At 44.1% G+C, this 14,825-nt stretch overlaps 1 protein-coding gene across 1 annotated transcript; it reads right to left on the bottom strand.

Annotated features, from left to right (window-relative positions):
* Nucleotides 1–1,734: 1,734 nt before the first annotated feature.
* Nucleotides 1,735–13,306, bottom strand: psmd3 (proteasome 26S subunit, non-ATPase 3). The gene is made up of 12 exons (XM_058754022.1): nt 12,952–13,306; nt 10,588–10,778; nt 10,218–10,355; nt 9,841–9,977; nt 9,566–9,756; nt 8,089–8,192; nt 7,905–8,019; nt 7,315–7,434; nt 6,232–6,335; nt 6,002–6,157; nt 2,352–2,402; nt 1,735–2,275 (listed from the first exon to the last, which is right to left on the bottom strand). The coding sequence occupies exons 1-12, from the start codon at nt 13,085–13,087 to the stop codon at nt 2,198–2,200; spliced, it is 1,521 nt and encodes a 506-aa protein (XP_058610005.1). The 5' UTR covers nt 13,088–13,306; the 3' UTR covers nt 1,735–2,197.
* Between the last annotated feature and the right edge of the window lie 1,519 nt (nt 13,307–14,825).

The raw sequence follows: 14,825 nt of genomic DNA, 5'->3' as shown, positions 1-14,825 counted from the left end.
GTTCGTACGCACAAAAGTTTTCAGATTTATAAAAGCATGCGCGCCGGAAGCTGCGCAGAAATCCCTCTATAACCCCGGTCAGAGGAACACTGCGCGCGCATCTCACACGCAGCGTACAGCGCCCAGCTTTACTATGCATAACCTCATCTGCATATCATTTCCATGCATATTCCCGTCCACGTGACACGTGTTTAACACCGTCAAAGGTACAAGACATTAAGGAAATATGAGATACGGACTATAAATGCCGTTTGTGCCATACATTGATTTTTACTGCTAAAAATCATCGTTATGTTTTAGAATATATCAAAATATTTATAAAAACAAAACTGTTTAAACTAGTTATCATATAAATATTTTAGAAGAGTTGATGTGATTCTTCATTGATCTGAAGGGACCGTCGACCACCGAATCCAGCAGCGTTCGCGACAATATCCATCAGTTCTCGCTAAAAATAATAGTTTAATCATCACATGAGATCTGCAGTTTAGTGTAAAGATGAATTATTGTGCACCTATAGCGCTCCTTGCTGCCGTTAAGAGGAAAAGCGACTCTTAACACGGTTTAAAGTTACCGTGTAATTTTATTTGAACTGTACTAAAACATGAAAATACCGCGATCACCGGATCCGAGCTGAAGCGTCCCCTCAGATAATAACACAGCATCTGAAAACAGACCAAAACACCTCTCAGAACTCCAACCAAACCTAGGAAATCTAGATTAATAACCAGACACACAGCTGCTCAGAACCAGCATCATCCGGACTCGGTGCTGGCATGACTCGCCAAAGCATCGTCCATTACACGAACAAGGAACAAACGATTATATAACACACAGAACAAGATAGATCGGTACAATAACCAAGTAAATGTGTACATGTATTCTTTCTTCTTTTTTTCCACAAACAAGAAACATATTTAAGACGTTGTTTGAGAATAAATAAGAGCCTTTGAATGATTGCAGTGCTGTCCTCGGCTGGCAGTGCGAGCTTGTGGCAGGCTGATGCATATCTTGCTGCTGTTGTGATCATTTTGGAATTTTCCCATAAAACGTGACTTCATTTTTCTGTATTTGGTAATGCCTTAAAATTTGGTTTAATTTGTGGAAATCTGCATCTGTGATGTTGCGACAGTAATCGCAGCGCAGTGTTTCCAGCTGTTCGAGCAGCGAGTCTCTCTCCAGCAGACAGCCATCACTCATTAGTGCTCCTTCACACAGCGCAGGTGCTCTGCGGTCTCTTCAGGTGTGAATACAGCTCCATCTTCTTTTGTATTGCAGTGGCATCGTTCCAGTAGGTGGTGTAGTGGTGTCTGTGTGGTTTGGTTGGAGTAGACTCTCAGCCAGACGGAGCGGATGTTTAGTCCCAGACAGGTGTTCATGAGTGTGTCGGAGGACCTGGTGTCCTGCTCTGAATGAGTATTTATTTTCCTTAAAGCACAGATTTTGGTTTTGTGTTGTGCGCGTGCGGATCAATGATAGTGTGGAGGGTGTAAGTGTGGGCAGGTGTTCTGTGGCAGAAATCCAATCTGACTTTTTCCCAAGATTTTGTGGGTTTTAAGAAAGTTTTGTAATCTTATGTTAATAATTGAACAGAATATTTTCCGCAGGCTGCTATCGACACGCATGCCTCTGCGGTTCATCACACCTGCAGCACAGATGCACTTCCAGACGAGAAGCAGCGACGCCGTTCTTAACACTCATCTGTTCAACGCTTATATCAACCACACATTTAACTAAAGTCTTTCATTTTAATACAAGAACAAAAATAAACGAGTAACACAGAGAAGCGTGGTCTGACCGTACTGTCTGTTAACACTTTATATCCAGTCAGTTCCACTCATTTCCAAACTATTCTCACGTTACATCATGAATTTTGATCATTTGATAAAACAAGACAATGCTTTTCAATTCAATTCAAAACTTTCTAACAAGACGCTCGTGTGTTTGAGTTTTTTTTTGTTGCAGCAAACCACATTATTCCCATGAATGTATAAAACTGATGCATGCACTGGTGAAAAAACAACAAAACTGGAGAAATTCTGATGTTGTTTATAATGTTATATCACACGGTATGTTCATGGATTATAATAAGAGCAAAGCTAAAGAATCCGGGAGGAACAGACGGCAAAATTCAAAGAAGAGACTGAAATAACACAAGAAAAGAAAAAAAAAAAAAAGAGTCTGCGAGTCTGCAGACTCATGGGAAGCTATCATCATCATCTTCTGCCATCTCTTTGGCAAACTCCAGATCCTGCTGCTCTCGCTCTCTTCTCTCCTGTGAACACACAGACAGCGGATGAGCTCCCGCGGACGCTCGGCGCAGCGGCAGACAGTGAGTGTGCGGCTCTTACCTCGGCAGACTCCAGGTCCTTGTTGTACGCCTTTGGTGGGAACCTCATGGCCTGAAACACAGAACAGCACTTAAATCACTCCCTGCGCACTATTCCTCGTCTAAACAGGGCTCTAGACAACAACAAAGAAAAAGAGCCATTGGCTGCTAGAAGAAAAAATTAAAATTTTTAGGTGCCACAGAATAAACAGGTTTTATTTTATTATAATTTTTTTTTTTTTACATTTCAATCATACTGTCATGTGTTTGTGTCTCATCTTTTCTTGATTTATCAGCATTTTAATCCATCTTGTAGATGATGGGAACTAAATGTCTTTTCCAACAATTGAAATATACAGTCACAGAATTGTTCATCACACAGAATCTGTGGCGATATCACGGACCACAAGCACCGCTCGGCCACTGAGTAGTGTGCGCTTCTCAATGCAGCTCATAGACATCGTCACGTCTTTCACACATTCTGTCTGTCTTCATCAGTAAAATGCACTTTTATAGGAGGAGTTGAATCATGTAAAAATATTAATATGCAATAGATACAGCAAAATGCTCTTCTTTACGGTTATTGTTCTGCTGACTGATGAGCTTATGGACTCCGAATGGTTATTCTGAGGAAAATGTATTATTACAAGCTTTGAAACACTGAATGAGCTTTACACGAGACACTTCAGTAAGATGTTCTGTAGGCGTAGCTTACCTTTTGAAGTTAATTCATGTTCATTATGTACTATACTGTAATAGTTCAAGCAGCAGTGAACCCATTATATCTTTCTCTTTACTGAGGCGCTAAAGCGATCGCGCCTGCCGCATTAATGAGCACCAAAACCGTATTTATTGTTTGAATTTCATTATGAATTTGGCATAATTTTAAAGCTGAGACTTTGTTTATCAAAAAGTAAAGCACAAAGCTTCCTGCGATTACTGGACGGCTAGTGCGCTGCAAACAACATGAAGTTTGAGCTGGTCCTGTGCTGCTCCGACCGGTTTAAGACCAGCACATGACCTGCATCCCAGCTTCAAAACACGCCGAGCTGTTTTCTTCTACAGGATAACTCCGCAGTGAGTCAGTGTCATGGACGTAAGGGCAGAGCAAGCTTCTCTTTCTAGTCTAGATTTCCATCTTGTAATTCTGCTGTTTTGGGTTAGTTCACGGTTTCAAAACCACTCAAATTTTCCATTATACCGTTCCTGCGGTATGCGCAGTTTTTTACGTGTCAAAGACGGGAAGTGCAGGACTCAGTTGTGAGCAGTGACGAGCGCAAGGAGTCACATGACCCCTGCTCCTCCGGCCGTCACATGACCCCTGCTCCTCCGGCCGTCACATGACCCCTGCTCCTCCGGCTGCTGCGAGCGGTCAGGGAGAGTCTGCCGTGTGGGAATCTCTCAGGTAACAGACTAATGTTCCGAACACAACGATGTTCCCTACAGATGACGTTTTGGTGCCGATCGCTACATAAATACTTCCAGGTCGTACACAAACGATATCTCCATGTCGTCTTCATTTCTCCCTCTTTCACCCTCGATCGAGACAGAGACCCATGCCCCGGTTGTTTCAGTGTTGAAATAAACACAATTTGGCTTGCTACCGAGGCAGATAACATGGCTAATTAACTAGCTAATGTCAGCTAGTTTCCTCCCTTGTTACCTCACAGAGCGGGGAATAGCAGACTAAAGTACTGCGTTTCTGTGATTTAGTACAATAATTAAATTCAGCTGGTATCACGTCTATAATTATAAGCCTCCTGCCATTGTTTACATCTGTTCAAAATCAGGTCATTTAAAAAACAAACAAACTGCTGGCTCTCAGGTGTCTCTGCCACTGTTTGAGTGTTGTACGGAGAGAGACAGTAAGTGTGTGTGTGTGTGTGTGTGTGTGTGTGTGAGAGAGTGTGAGAGTGTGTGTGCGAGAGAGTGTGTGAGTGAGAGAGTGTGTGAGTGTGTGTGAGAGAGTGTGTGTGAGACAGTGTGAGAGTGTGTGTGCGAGAGAGTGTGTGAGTGTGTGTGTGAGAGTGTGAGAGTGTGTGTGTGAGAGAGTGTGAGAGTGTGTGAGTGAGAGTGTGTGAGTGAGAGAGTGTGAGTGTGTGTGAGAGTGTGTGTGAGTGTGTGCGAGAGAGTGTGTGTGTGTGTGTGTGTGTGTGCGAGAGAGTGAGTGTGTGAGTGAGTGAGTGAGAGTGTGTGAGTGTGTGTGAGAGTGTGTGTGAGTGTGTGCGAGAGAGTGTGTGTGTGTGAGAGAGAGAGTGTGAGTGTGTGAGTGAGAGAGTGTGTGAGTGAGAGAGTGTGTGTGTGAGAGTGTGTGTGTGAGAGAGTGTGAGTGTGTGAGTGAGTGAGAGTGTGTGTGAGAGTGTGTGAGAGTGAGTGTGTGAGTGAGAGAGTGTGAGAGTGTGAGAGTGTGAGAGTGTGTGTGAGTGAGAGTGTGTGAGTGAGAGAGTGTGTGAGTGAGAGAGTGTGTGAGTGAGAGTGTGTGAGTGTGAGAGAGTGTGTGAGTGAGAGAGTGTGTGAGTGAGAGAGTGTGTGAGTGAGAGAGTGTGTGAGTGAGAGAGTGTGAGTGAGAGAGTGTGTGTGTGCGAGAGAGTGAGTGTGTGTGTGAGTGAGAGAGTGTGTGAGTGAGTGAGAGAGTGTGTGAGTGAGAGAGAGAGTGTGAGTGAGAGAGTGTGTGAGTGAGAGAGTGTGTGAGTGAGAGAGTGTGAGTGAGAGAGTGTGAGTGTGTGCGTGTGTGAGAGTGAGTGTGTGTGTGAGTGTGTGTGAGAGTGTGTGTGTGTGACACACTTGCCTCTTCTTATGTGTATGTGCACACATCTTTGTACCTCACCGCTCATAACTTGGACCGAAAGATGAATGTGTAGAAAGTGAGCATATCTCCAAAAACCTTGTTGAGCTGCAGGTTTAATGACTGCATTTTTTATTTTTTTATAGAAATTATGTTCTGATTATTGTTGAGCTGCAGGTTTAGGCTCACTAGTGACTGCACTTAATTTAATTAACAAGAATTCAATTATTTATTTTAATTATTTAGCCTGACATGTTTACTGTTCCAAAATGTTGTCTGTCTCCCCTGAGTGAACAGTAAACGAAACGCGTCTGTGCCATTCAAAGACACGCAGGATTCATATTTAAATGGTATTTTTGCAGCTTAATATTTACAGATACTGGTCCATATCACAATTTGATTCAAGTGTAATGACCTAATTTTGATTTATTCATCCAAACTTTGACAAATTCCGTGACATTCCACGTTATACAGTTCTGTTTTTACGGTTTTCTTGGAAATCATAAAGCCCTGATTATAATGGGTTATTTTGTCGCGTCCGGTGTAGACACGTGTTTTTTTTAATGGTTTATGTTATAGCCCTGCTTGTTTTTAATGTTTTTATGAAATATCTTTATTGATCTATTACTGCCGTGCGAGCAGTTAAAGCTTGGTGAGCCGCACAACGAGTAACGCTGCTTTAAACACAGGTGTTGACTGAAACACAGCAGACTTTGATTATACGCATTTATGGTGTAATTAATTTACATGTCAATCCATGTTCACTTTTTTCAGCTTATATTTATATGAACTTACATGCTTCACTACTTGAAGTAGTCCAGGCTCAGGTAACATGAATGCACCAATTCATCAAAATGCAATTATTGGTGTAATCGCAGAAATCCTACCTTGACGGACATGTTGTGTATATCCAGACAGAAGGAGATGCGCTGGTGGAAGGCCAGCTGAGGCTCTCGAGTGCTGTAGATGTCCATGGTCTCTTTAGACTGGACGTAACCTTTCTCGTGGTTTATACTGGCCTCAATCACACCGTCACGGATGGCCTGGACAGACAGAGACGGTCACATGCTTGACCTCATTACTGATGAAGCCCATCAGATGACCGAGCGAGCCTCACCTTGGCCACGATGAACTCTGCGTCTTCAGGGCTGTCCAGCTGCAGCTTCTGTGCGATGTCGGCCAGAGAGATGCGCGAGTACGACAGGCTGATCATCCTCACCCCTGCGCGGGACACACATACTCGTTAAAATCATTATAACGCTTGCAGTGAGATTCATTCATATGCACTGAACAGCTTGTGAGTGAAATTAAGCCATTCATATTCCTTCTCACCACTATTTATTTATTTTCTATATTACTACTAAACGTCCTGTTCAACATCAGGGATCCAGACTAACACCGTCCTAACTACACGCGACGCAACAAGCAAGTTGTGCATCCACACCACTGATCTATATAATAATAATATATATAATTCTCTATTATAGATCAGGGGTCCACAGCAGACGTGACAGAATCAATCAAATATCACAGCCAATCAGAGGCGTGTGTGGGCGGAGCCTCTCTGGAAGCACTCTGCACTCACAACGAAAGACATATAATCTACTTTATAAATATTAAACCTTTTTAACATTATTAAAACTGCCTGATAACATCTCTGTTATAGAATACACTCGTTGGATCGCAGTGAGTTCACAGCTTCAGGACCAGTGAGGATGGGGCCGGGGCCGGTAAAAGATAAAGACCTAAGCTAATAACAGAGCTTAATTTGGCCTGATAACACTGAAGTAACATCTGCAGAGTTCACACCGGTGTTAATCAGCTAAATTAAAACATTCTGCAATATTTGGTGAGACTGAGTTGAGACTCGTCGTCTCTTGGGATTTTCTGAGGGCAACCAAGCCAGTGACTGAGTATTACAGCAGAACAGAGTCATTTCTTTATCCCAGAACACACATTTGAAGACCGATTATACCGTCTGTACTTTAAGGTAAGAGTCAGATTTATTCATTTATTTGGACTACACTCTTAGTAAAATATTTTACTTCAGTAAACACTTTAACGATCACACGCACTAGACTTTGAACATGCAAAAGCGTCCGAGTCGAGTCTGCACTACAGCAGAAGGATTCAGCTTATTGTTCAGCTGCTTATTGTCAGTAAGACGCCATGAATGAAGGTGAAGAGGAGCAGAACTCACCGGTTTTGATGACGTTGTGTCTCAGACGGATGATCAGCGTGTAGGTGCCGTCTGCCTGGAACTTCTCGCCAAACTGATCCAGCGCCTGGTTAAACTTGGCCAGATTTCCAGTTCTCACCGCTAGACAGAGCAGAGACCACAGTTACTACGAGGACGGAGTTAAGAGTAACGTCACACTGCACTGAACTCAGAGCAAACACCAACAGCACGTTCAGAATTGGAAATATAACTACTTTTAAGACAAACGGGAAATAGTTTTCTTGTATGTAAAATGTAGCTCCAACATGTTTCTAGCGAGTCTTGATTAGCAGCTTCAGGTGTGTTTAATTAGGGCTGGAGCTAAACTCTGCAGGACAGGACCTTCTCAACACAGACGTCTTTGGCTGCTGCGTCCGGCACGTTTTCCCACTGTAACAACGACTCATAAAGACGATCGATCCGACATGACCTGAACTACAGCCGCTCCTCCCGCACCACTGAACCAACACACAAACCACTGCAGAGGACGCCTTCGGCTGAGCTGCTTTACAGCAGAAATGGATTTTCTCACGGCGTGTGTGAGTGCGGAGGTGTTTGTGGGGCGGAGTTACCCTGGGTCAGCAGGAAGTAGGGCATGAGGGACCTCTTGAGAGACGGCTGGCGGAACTGCAGGCGGTCAGGGATCTCCCCCAGCAGCAGCTCCACCACGATCAGCAGCTTATGCACCTGACGGACACAGACGACACTCAGACACAGCCCGACACCAGCAGCCAGCGCACACAGAGCCTCACTCACCGTCTGCTTGAAGCCCACGGCCGTGTGCTGAGGAGCCTTACGCAGGGCGTTCGTCAGAGTCCTCCTCGCCTCCGAATACTCCAGCTGGATGGCCTTGATCCGCCCTGACCATGAGAAAATCACATCGTGATAGCAAAGCACAGTGTGAGCTGGGATACGATCGTTAGTGTTAAACTAATGTATTCTAAACTCAATCGCGTCGTAACAATAGTTACTAGTTATGTTACATCATTCCTGCAAATTTGCATCTGTCCAGACCACGTGACACAGCTACAATACGCCACACAATCAATCACAGCCAATCAGAAGAGCGCTCCGGTGAAGACCTTTACACATTCAGGACGCGAGCGACGTCACAGAAGCAGAACTGTGTCTTCAGGACACGGAGCAATACAATACACATGATGAAATTAATATTATAACATTTATTATTAATATATATATATTTGACATTCCTGCCAAATTCAAGCGCTGTACAGACTAACATCTGAGAGCAGACCAGGAGAAGATCAGTTAATCAGAACATTACTATTGTTTTGCATAAATAAGTGCAGTTAATAATATTATGTTCATTTCTTGTTTATTTCATGTTTATACAGATTTGACAGTAAAGCTCTGAGCTTGAGATGGGAAACTTACAAAAAGCTCACTTTTATTAACAACAGTAACGTGCAAAATCTAATAATAATATTAAAATCTAATAACATAATATTTGATATAGAAAAAGTATATATTCTATTCTTATTAAATGCACTATTATTCTTCTGTATGAAACTGACTAACAACTTCAGTGATTATGTGAAATTTAGTCACAAATTGAAGAAAGGTTTGTTTTTCATACTTCATGCACACAAGAAAAAAAAAAGTGTACAACTCTGACAAAATCTGATTTCTTGATTTGATATTTTATCATTTCAAAATAATAAGGAAAAGCTAGAAATGAATGACGAGTATAGTCTACATGCACATGTGGCACATGACTATAATAAGTGCTCCTCTGCTGCCTTCTACAGGGTATAATTGTGATTTGATATATTTTTTGATTGTACATAACTGTTTAGCACAAAATATATTTTGGTCATCCTATTAAAAATAACATTCAAATTGGATCATTTTAGAGCTTTAAAGTGCTGGAAATAGTTGTGTGAAATACTTGTAAGTCATTGGAAAGTGCTTGAATTTCTCTCTCAAAAGGTTGCACAAACCCTGAAAGGAATAACGTAACGCCTTCGGCTCTTTCTGCCTCAACACTACGGGTGCGGTTAGTATTAATACCTCTGCGTTTCTGACGTACGTTCTGCTCATAACACCGAATTCTGCAGCATTTGAAAGCACCTCAGTAGCACTGACGAGTTGAACGACGCGGTCTGGAGCCAAATGCCAGTTCATTTGAAGCCAGATGTGCCGGAAGTACCGACTCGGTAGCATTAGACAGCACCGCCGAGTCTGTCCCGCTCACGCAGGGCTCGTCACTCACCGGTGTAGTACAGATAGCGCGCCCACTCGTTGTTGTTGGCCAGCTCAGGGAAGACGGACTTGGACACCAGTTTCTCGGCCTGGTCGTACAGGTTGTACTGCAGGTAGTTGCGCAGCAGCAGGTTGAGCAGCGTGGCCTGGCCGTCGGCGTCGTGGCGGAGCGTAGCCGTCCTCAGACGCGTGTGCAGGAAGCTGGGGTCGTGAGAGAGGAGAGGACAGGAGCGTGAGCAGCGCCGCGCAGCCGAACCGACAGGCAACCTACCGTCACAGCCTCACCTGCGCACCACGTCCAGCTGGCTCAGGAACTCGTACACGCGCGAGTGGTAGTAATAACACTTGGCAGCCACTAGGTCCAGAGCCCGGCGGTTCTGAGAGCCGATCTTCTGCAGCAGATCATCAGACACTTTCTGGGCCTGAGCAGGACACAGGGTTACAGCTGAAAACACTGCTTGGACAATCACTTCATCGGTCAAGTATTAATCTCACTGAATGTTATTATCTGTGCTGGACTACAGTGAAATGAGCTGGATTTTTATTTGATTAATATTTCCTATTCATTTTATGTACACATGCATGGTTAAGAATAACTAATAAAGCAAAGACAAAGCCCTCATTATCATTGACCAGAGGAGCGGTAAGCGCAGTCTGCTGACCTCGGTGTAGCGTTTGTTGTTGGTGAGGTAGACCACCATCAGCAGCTGCAGGTAGGCCTCCACCTCCGGGATGAGCGGCGCGGCCGCAGCTTTCCCGATGCGAGGCCTGAACAGCACGTCTCCTTCACTCTCCACCGGCTGAAGCACAAACACACGAGTTACTGTAACGCACTGGGACTCGGGTTAGGGCTGCGACACACAGAGGAACTGGTAGAGCAGCATCTCTAACAAGACTCGCCCGCACCGGCAGGAATATTTACAGTCTATAGCACTCTATTTGATTTGCGTGTACAGCCCAACTTCTGATTTCAAAACCAGTCGGAAACTGCAGACATGTACGCTGCGGAGCAGAAAGGTGTGTGTCTGGTACCTCGTCCAGGAAGCCGAGCAGGAACTCTTTGCTGGCAGCGTTGGACGTGTAGTATCCGGACACGGCTTTGTGCAGCACATTGGGATTGAGCCGGCGGCTGGTGGAGGGCAGAGCTCGCAGGGCGCGGAGGACGAAGCGCGGCTCCTTCCCCTGCACGGCCTTCTCGATCTGCTTCACGTGCTCCTTGATATCTGCATCAAAACATCCACACGCCAAGATCAGGAGGAAGCATGAGTGCTCGGATTATCACACTGGACTCTCTCTCACATTCAGAGCAAATAATGTGTGTTTCACTCCTTGCCAGCTAATATTCTATCAGTTAGATTTCCCAGAACAGTATCTGCACAACGCCCCGTCAGCTGATGCAGGACACGTGACGGCACCCAGCCTCGGCACGCAGAACAAACCTCTCTCTCCAGCGCGTCTGGAGTCTGTATGTCATCTACGTCAACTCATTTTAAAGGGATCATCTGATACAAAATTCACTTTTACGTGGTTTTTGAGCATAAATGTGACCCTGGAGCACAAAACCAGTCTTAAGTCGCTGGGGTATATTTGTAGCAATAGCCAAAACTACACTATATGGGTCAAAATTATCCATTTTTCTTTTATCCCAAAAAAAAAAAAAAAAAAGGATATTAAGTAAAGATCATGTTTCATGAAGATATTTTGTAAATTTCCTACCAGAAATATATCAAAACTTCATTTCTGATTAGTAATATGCATTGCTAAGAACTTCATTTGAACAACTTTAAAGGTGATTTTCTCAATATTTTTTATTTTTTGCACCCTCAGATTTTCAATAATAATCCGATCCTAAGAAACCATACATCAATGGAAAGATTATTTGTTCCACTGATGTATAAATCTCAATTTTGAAAAATTTCATCACAAATACAAGTTTAATTCTAAATGGTGGCAAATATAATTCCGTTAGTTTTCATTCTGTCCGTGCATTATGACTCTCCACGTGGATTTCTTCACTACTATTATTATTATTAAAGTAATATTGTATTTTCTACTTGCTTTCCATTGCATTATTAACGTGACGGCTTAAATGTACGTTGTATAATGTGTCCTGGGAAATAAATATTAAACAAGAGATGACTGTGATTCATGACTTTATTCCTATTATATCAGGTTACGTGGAGTTTAATACGCTTCAACCGGACTCAGTTAGAGTTGTTTGATGTATTCCTGGATAGAATGCTGTCATTCTGAAGTAATTTATCATGACGTGGTGATTCGAGGGAAATGACTGAGTAAACGGAGATAATACGCTCAAATGTACCGGAGATCGAAGACTATATCAAACCCAGCTATGTTGAGTGTATTATCTCACGAGCCAGCGGTCTGAGAGGCACATGACCGACAAACAAGTACAATGTGACTTCTTTGTAGATTATATAACAACAATTATAAACAGAAAACAGACAACACAGAAAGGTAAGAAGCATTATTTGAGAAAAGAGCACAGTAACATAACAGGCGCAGGCCTGTAACAGAGCTAACTGTACCCTGCGCTGACGTAATGTCTGATTTCAGTGAAGGAGGCTAATTGTTTGGACGCCGGAGCAGATGTAGATAAGAATGTCTCCTACGCGATTGAGGTGTTTTGTTGTTGGATGTAATAATGAACATAGCAGTCGTCATTTACTCCCGTCATCTGAGCCGCTGAAGACGCAGAGGATTAGGTTTGTTTTTAAAGGGATCTGCCTCAATGCGTTTATGTTCACGCGAATCATTCGTGATCCAGCTTCACCTCCAGAAGAAGTGAGTATCAGGTTTTTTTTTATGAATCTTCGCAAATCGCCTTTCCTAATAATGTGCTAGATAGCAAGTTCAGCGGCTAAAGTAAGCAATATCATGAGAACTGCGTCACCCAACGGAAGAGAGGGGCGGGGTCAGCAGAGCTCATTAGCATTTAAAGGGCCATGCACCGAAAGGGCTTGCTGCCAACAGAGCTGTTTTTGACAGGGTAAAAGGGTGTTGTTTTACACTACCATTGAGAAACTTTAACCAAAGTATGTTATAGACTTCTCATTAAGACCCTAAAGAATCATATCAACTTGTGGAAAACGGGCATCCGATGACCCCTTTAACAGCATTTCTGACCTGCCGTCCACTGCCAGGCTAAATGTGTAACTGCTCTGTACTACACTAGCGATTACTGTAACTAGCTCTGAACCAGGTCAGTTCACCTTCTGGATCTGGACGCTTCAGGACAGCAACGGTCCGGTAATAAACGGGCAGACTACAGAGAGGTCAGAGCGGTTTGACCGGTAAACACCGGCGCTGCGTCTGCTCGTGTCGTGACTGATATATATGATGATATATATGTGTGTATGTGAGTGTTGTCCAGACCGTCGAGCGTCAGCTGGTCCAGCTCTCGCGGCGCGCGCTGGTCCTCCTCCTTCATCTCCACATCCTGCGGCTCCGCGCCGCTCTTCTCTTTCTCCGCGCGGGGCTTCTCGCGTCTCTTAGCCGTCGCTTCTTTCATGGCGCCGCTCAGATGCTGGAGCTCGATCCCGTCACGCCACAATCACGCATGTAAATAAGAAGTTGCTGGAGCTCTTGAATTCACGCCGAAGATGACTGGCAATTCTGACGGGCCGCAGTGCATTCTGGGACGCTGGCGTTCTTCCTCGCGCGGTTTCCGTGTGGAGCTGAGGCGCGCGAGGAGAGTGCTGCCACCTAGCGCTCAGCGTCACTACAGCGCGCCGCTTCAGTCTGAGCTGAACAGCACGCCTTTATCTCCGTTTAACACACACACACACACACACACACTCCTCTCTGCCGCGCTGTCAAAGCATGTAACGAACACGTGCATGTGGTGATGTACTGGATACTAAATATTAAGTTCTTCATTTAAAGCTTCAGAGCTCCTATCGTCCACATCAGTGTTCAAATGTCCATGACTTTTCTTTTCTTTTTCTTTTGTTTTATTTCAGTTTTTAAAACAAAGAACATACAAGGCCAATAACATATAAATTACACCAAAACAAATACAATAATAAACGAACACAATAAAAAAATAAAATAAGCAATAAGAAAATCACATGGCCATAAACAAGTACAAATAATGACAAATTATTCAAAGAGTAGATTTAAGGCTTTAAAATACATTTACATTTACATTTAGTCATGTTGCAGACGCTTTTATCCAAAGCAACTTACAATTGGGGAACACATAAAGCGATTCATCTTGAAGAGGCAGTCAGACAGACGAAGTGCTCGTAACACCGAGTCTCAGGCATTGTTTAAATAAGTACAAGCTAGCAAGGGAAGGAATAAATAAAGAGAAAGAGATGAGTTTTCAGCTGTTGCTTGAAGATTGGCAGGGATCCCGCGCTCCGGATCGGGTGGGAAGATCATTCCAGCAGCCAGGAGCGGTGAAGGAGAATGTTCTGGAGAGTGATTGTGAGCCTCTCTGTGATGGTACCACGAGGTGTCGCTCACTAGCAGATCTCAGACTTCTGGAGGGGATGTAGATTCTTAATAGTGAGTGCATGTAGGCGGGTGCTGAGCCTGTGGTTGTTCTATGAGCAAGCATCAGTGTCTTGAACTTGATGCGAGCTGCGACCGGGAGCCAGTGCAGGAGATAAAGAGAGGTGTAACATGGGCTCTTTTGGGTTCCTTGAAGACCAGTCGTGCCGCCGCATTCTGAATCATTTGTAGAGGTTTGACTGTGTTTGATGGAAGTCCAGCCAGAAGAGCATTGCAGTAGTCCAGCCTAGAAATGACAAGGGCCTGGACAAGAAGTTGTGCAGCATGCTCCGTCAGAAAGGGCCTGATCTTTCTGATGTTGTGTAGTGCAAACCTGCAAGATCGAGCAGTCTTTGCAATGTGCTCTTTGAAGGTCAGCTGGTCATCAAAGATTACACCAAGATTTCTGACCGAAGTTGATGGGGTAATTGTTGATGAACCTAACTGGATCGTGATGTCATGCTGTAGAGTTGGAGCGGCAGGAAAGACAAGAAGCTCAGTCTTTGCCAGGTTGAGCTGCAGGTGATGTTCTTTCATCCATGCCGAGATGTCCGCCAGGCAACCTGAGATCTTCGCAGCTACCGTTGGATCATCTGGTTGAAAGGAGAGATAGAGCTGTGTGTCATCAGCGTAGCAATGGTATGAGAATCCATGTGCCTGTATGATGGGACCCAGTGATGTAGTGTATGTGGAGAAGAGGAGGGTCCAAGAACCGATCCCTGAGGAACCCCAGTGACCAGTGTATGTGCTTT

This window comes from Onychostoma macrolepis, chromosome 19 (assembly GCF_012432095.1).
Source record: "Onychostoma macrolepis isolate SWU-2019 chromosome 19, ASM1243209v1, whole genome shotgun sequence".
Lineage (NCBI taxonomy): Eukaryota > Metazoa > Chordata > Actinopteri > Cypriniformes > Cyprinidae > Onychostoma > Onychostoma macrolepis.
The sequence above is the reverse complement of the archived record's forward strand: the minus strand, read 5'-3'. Positions and strand labels throughout refer to the sequence as shown.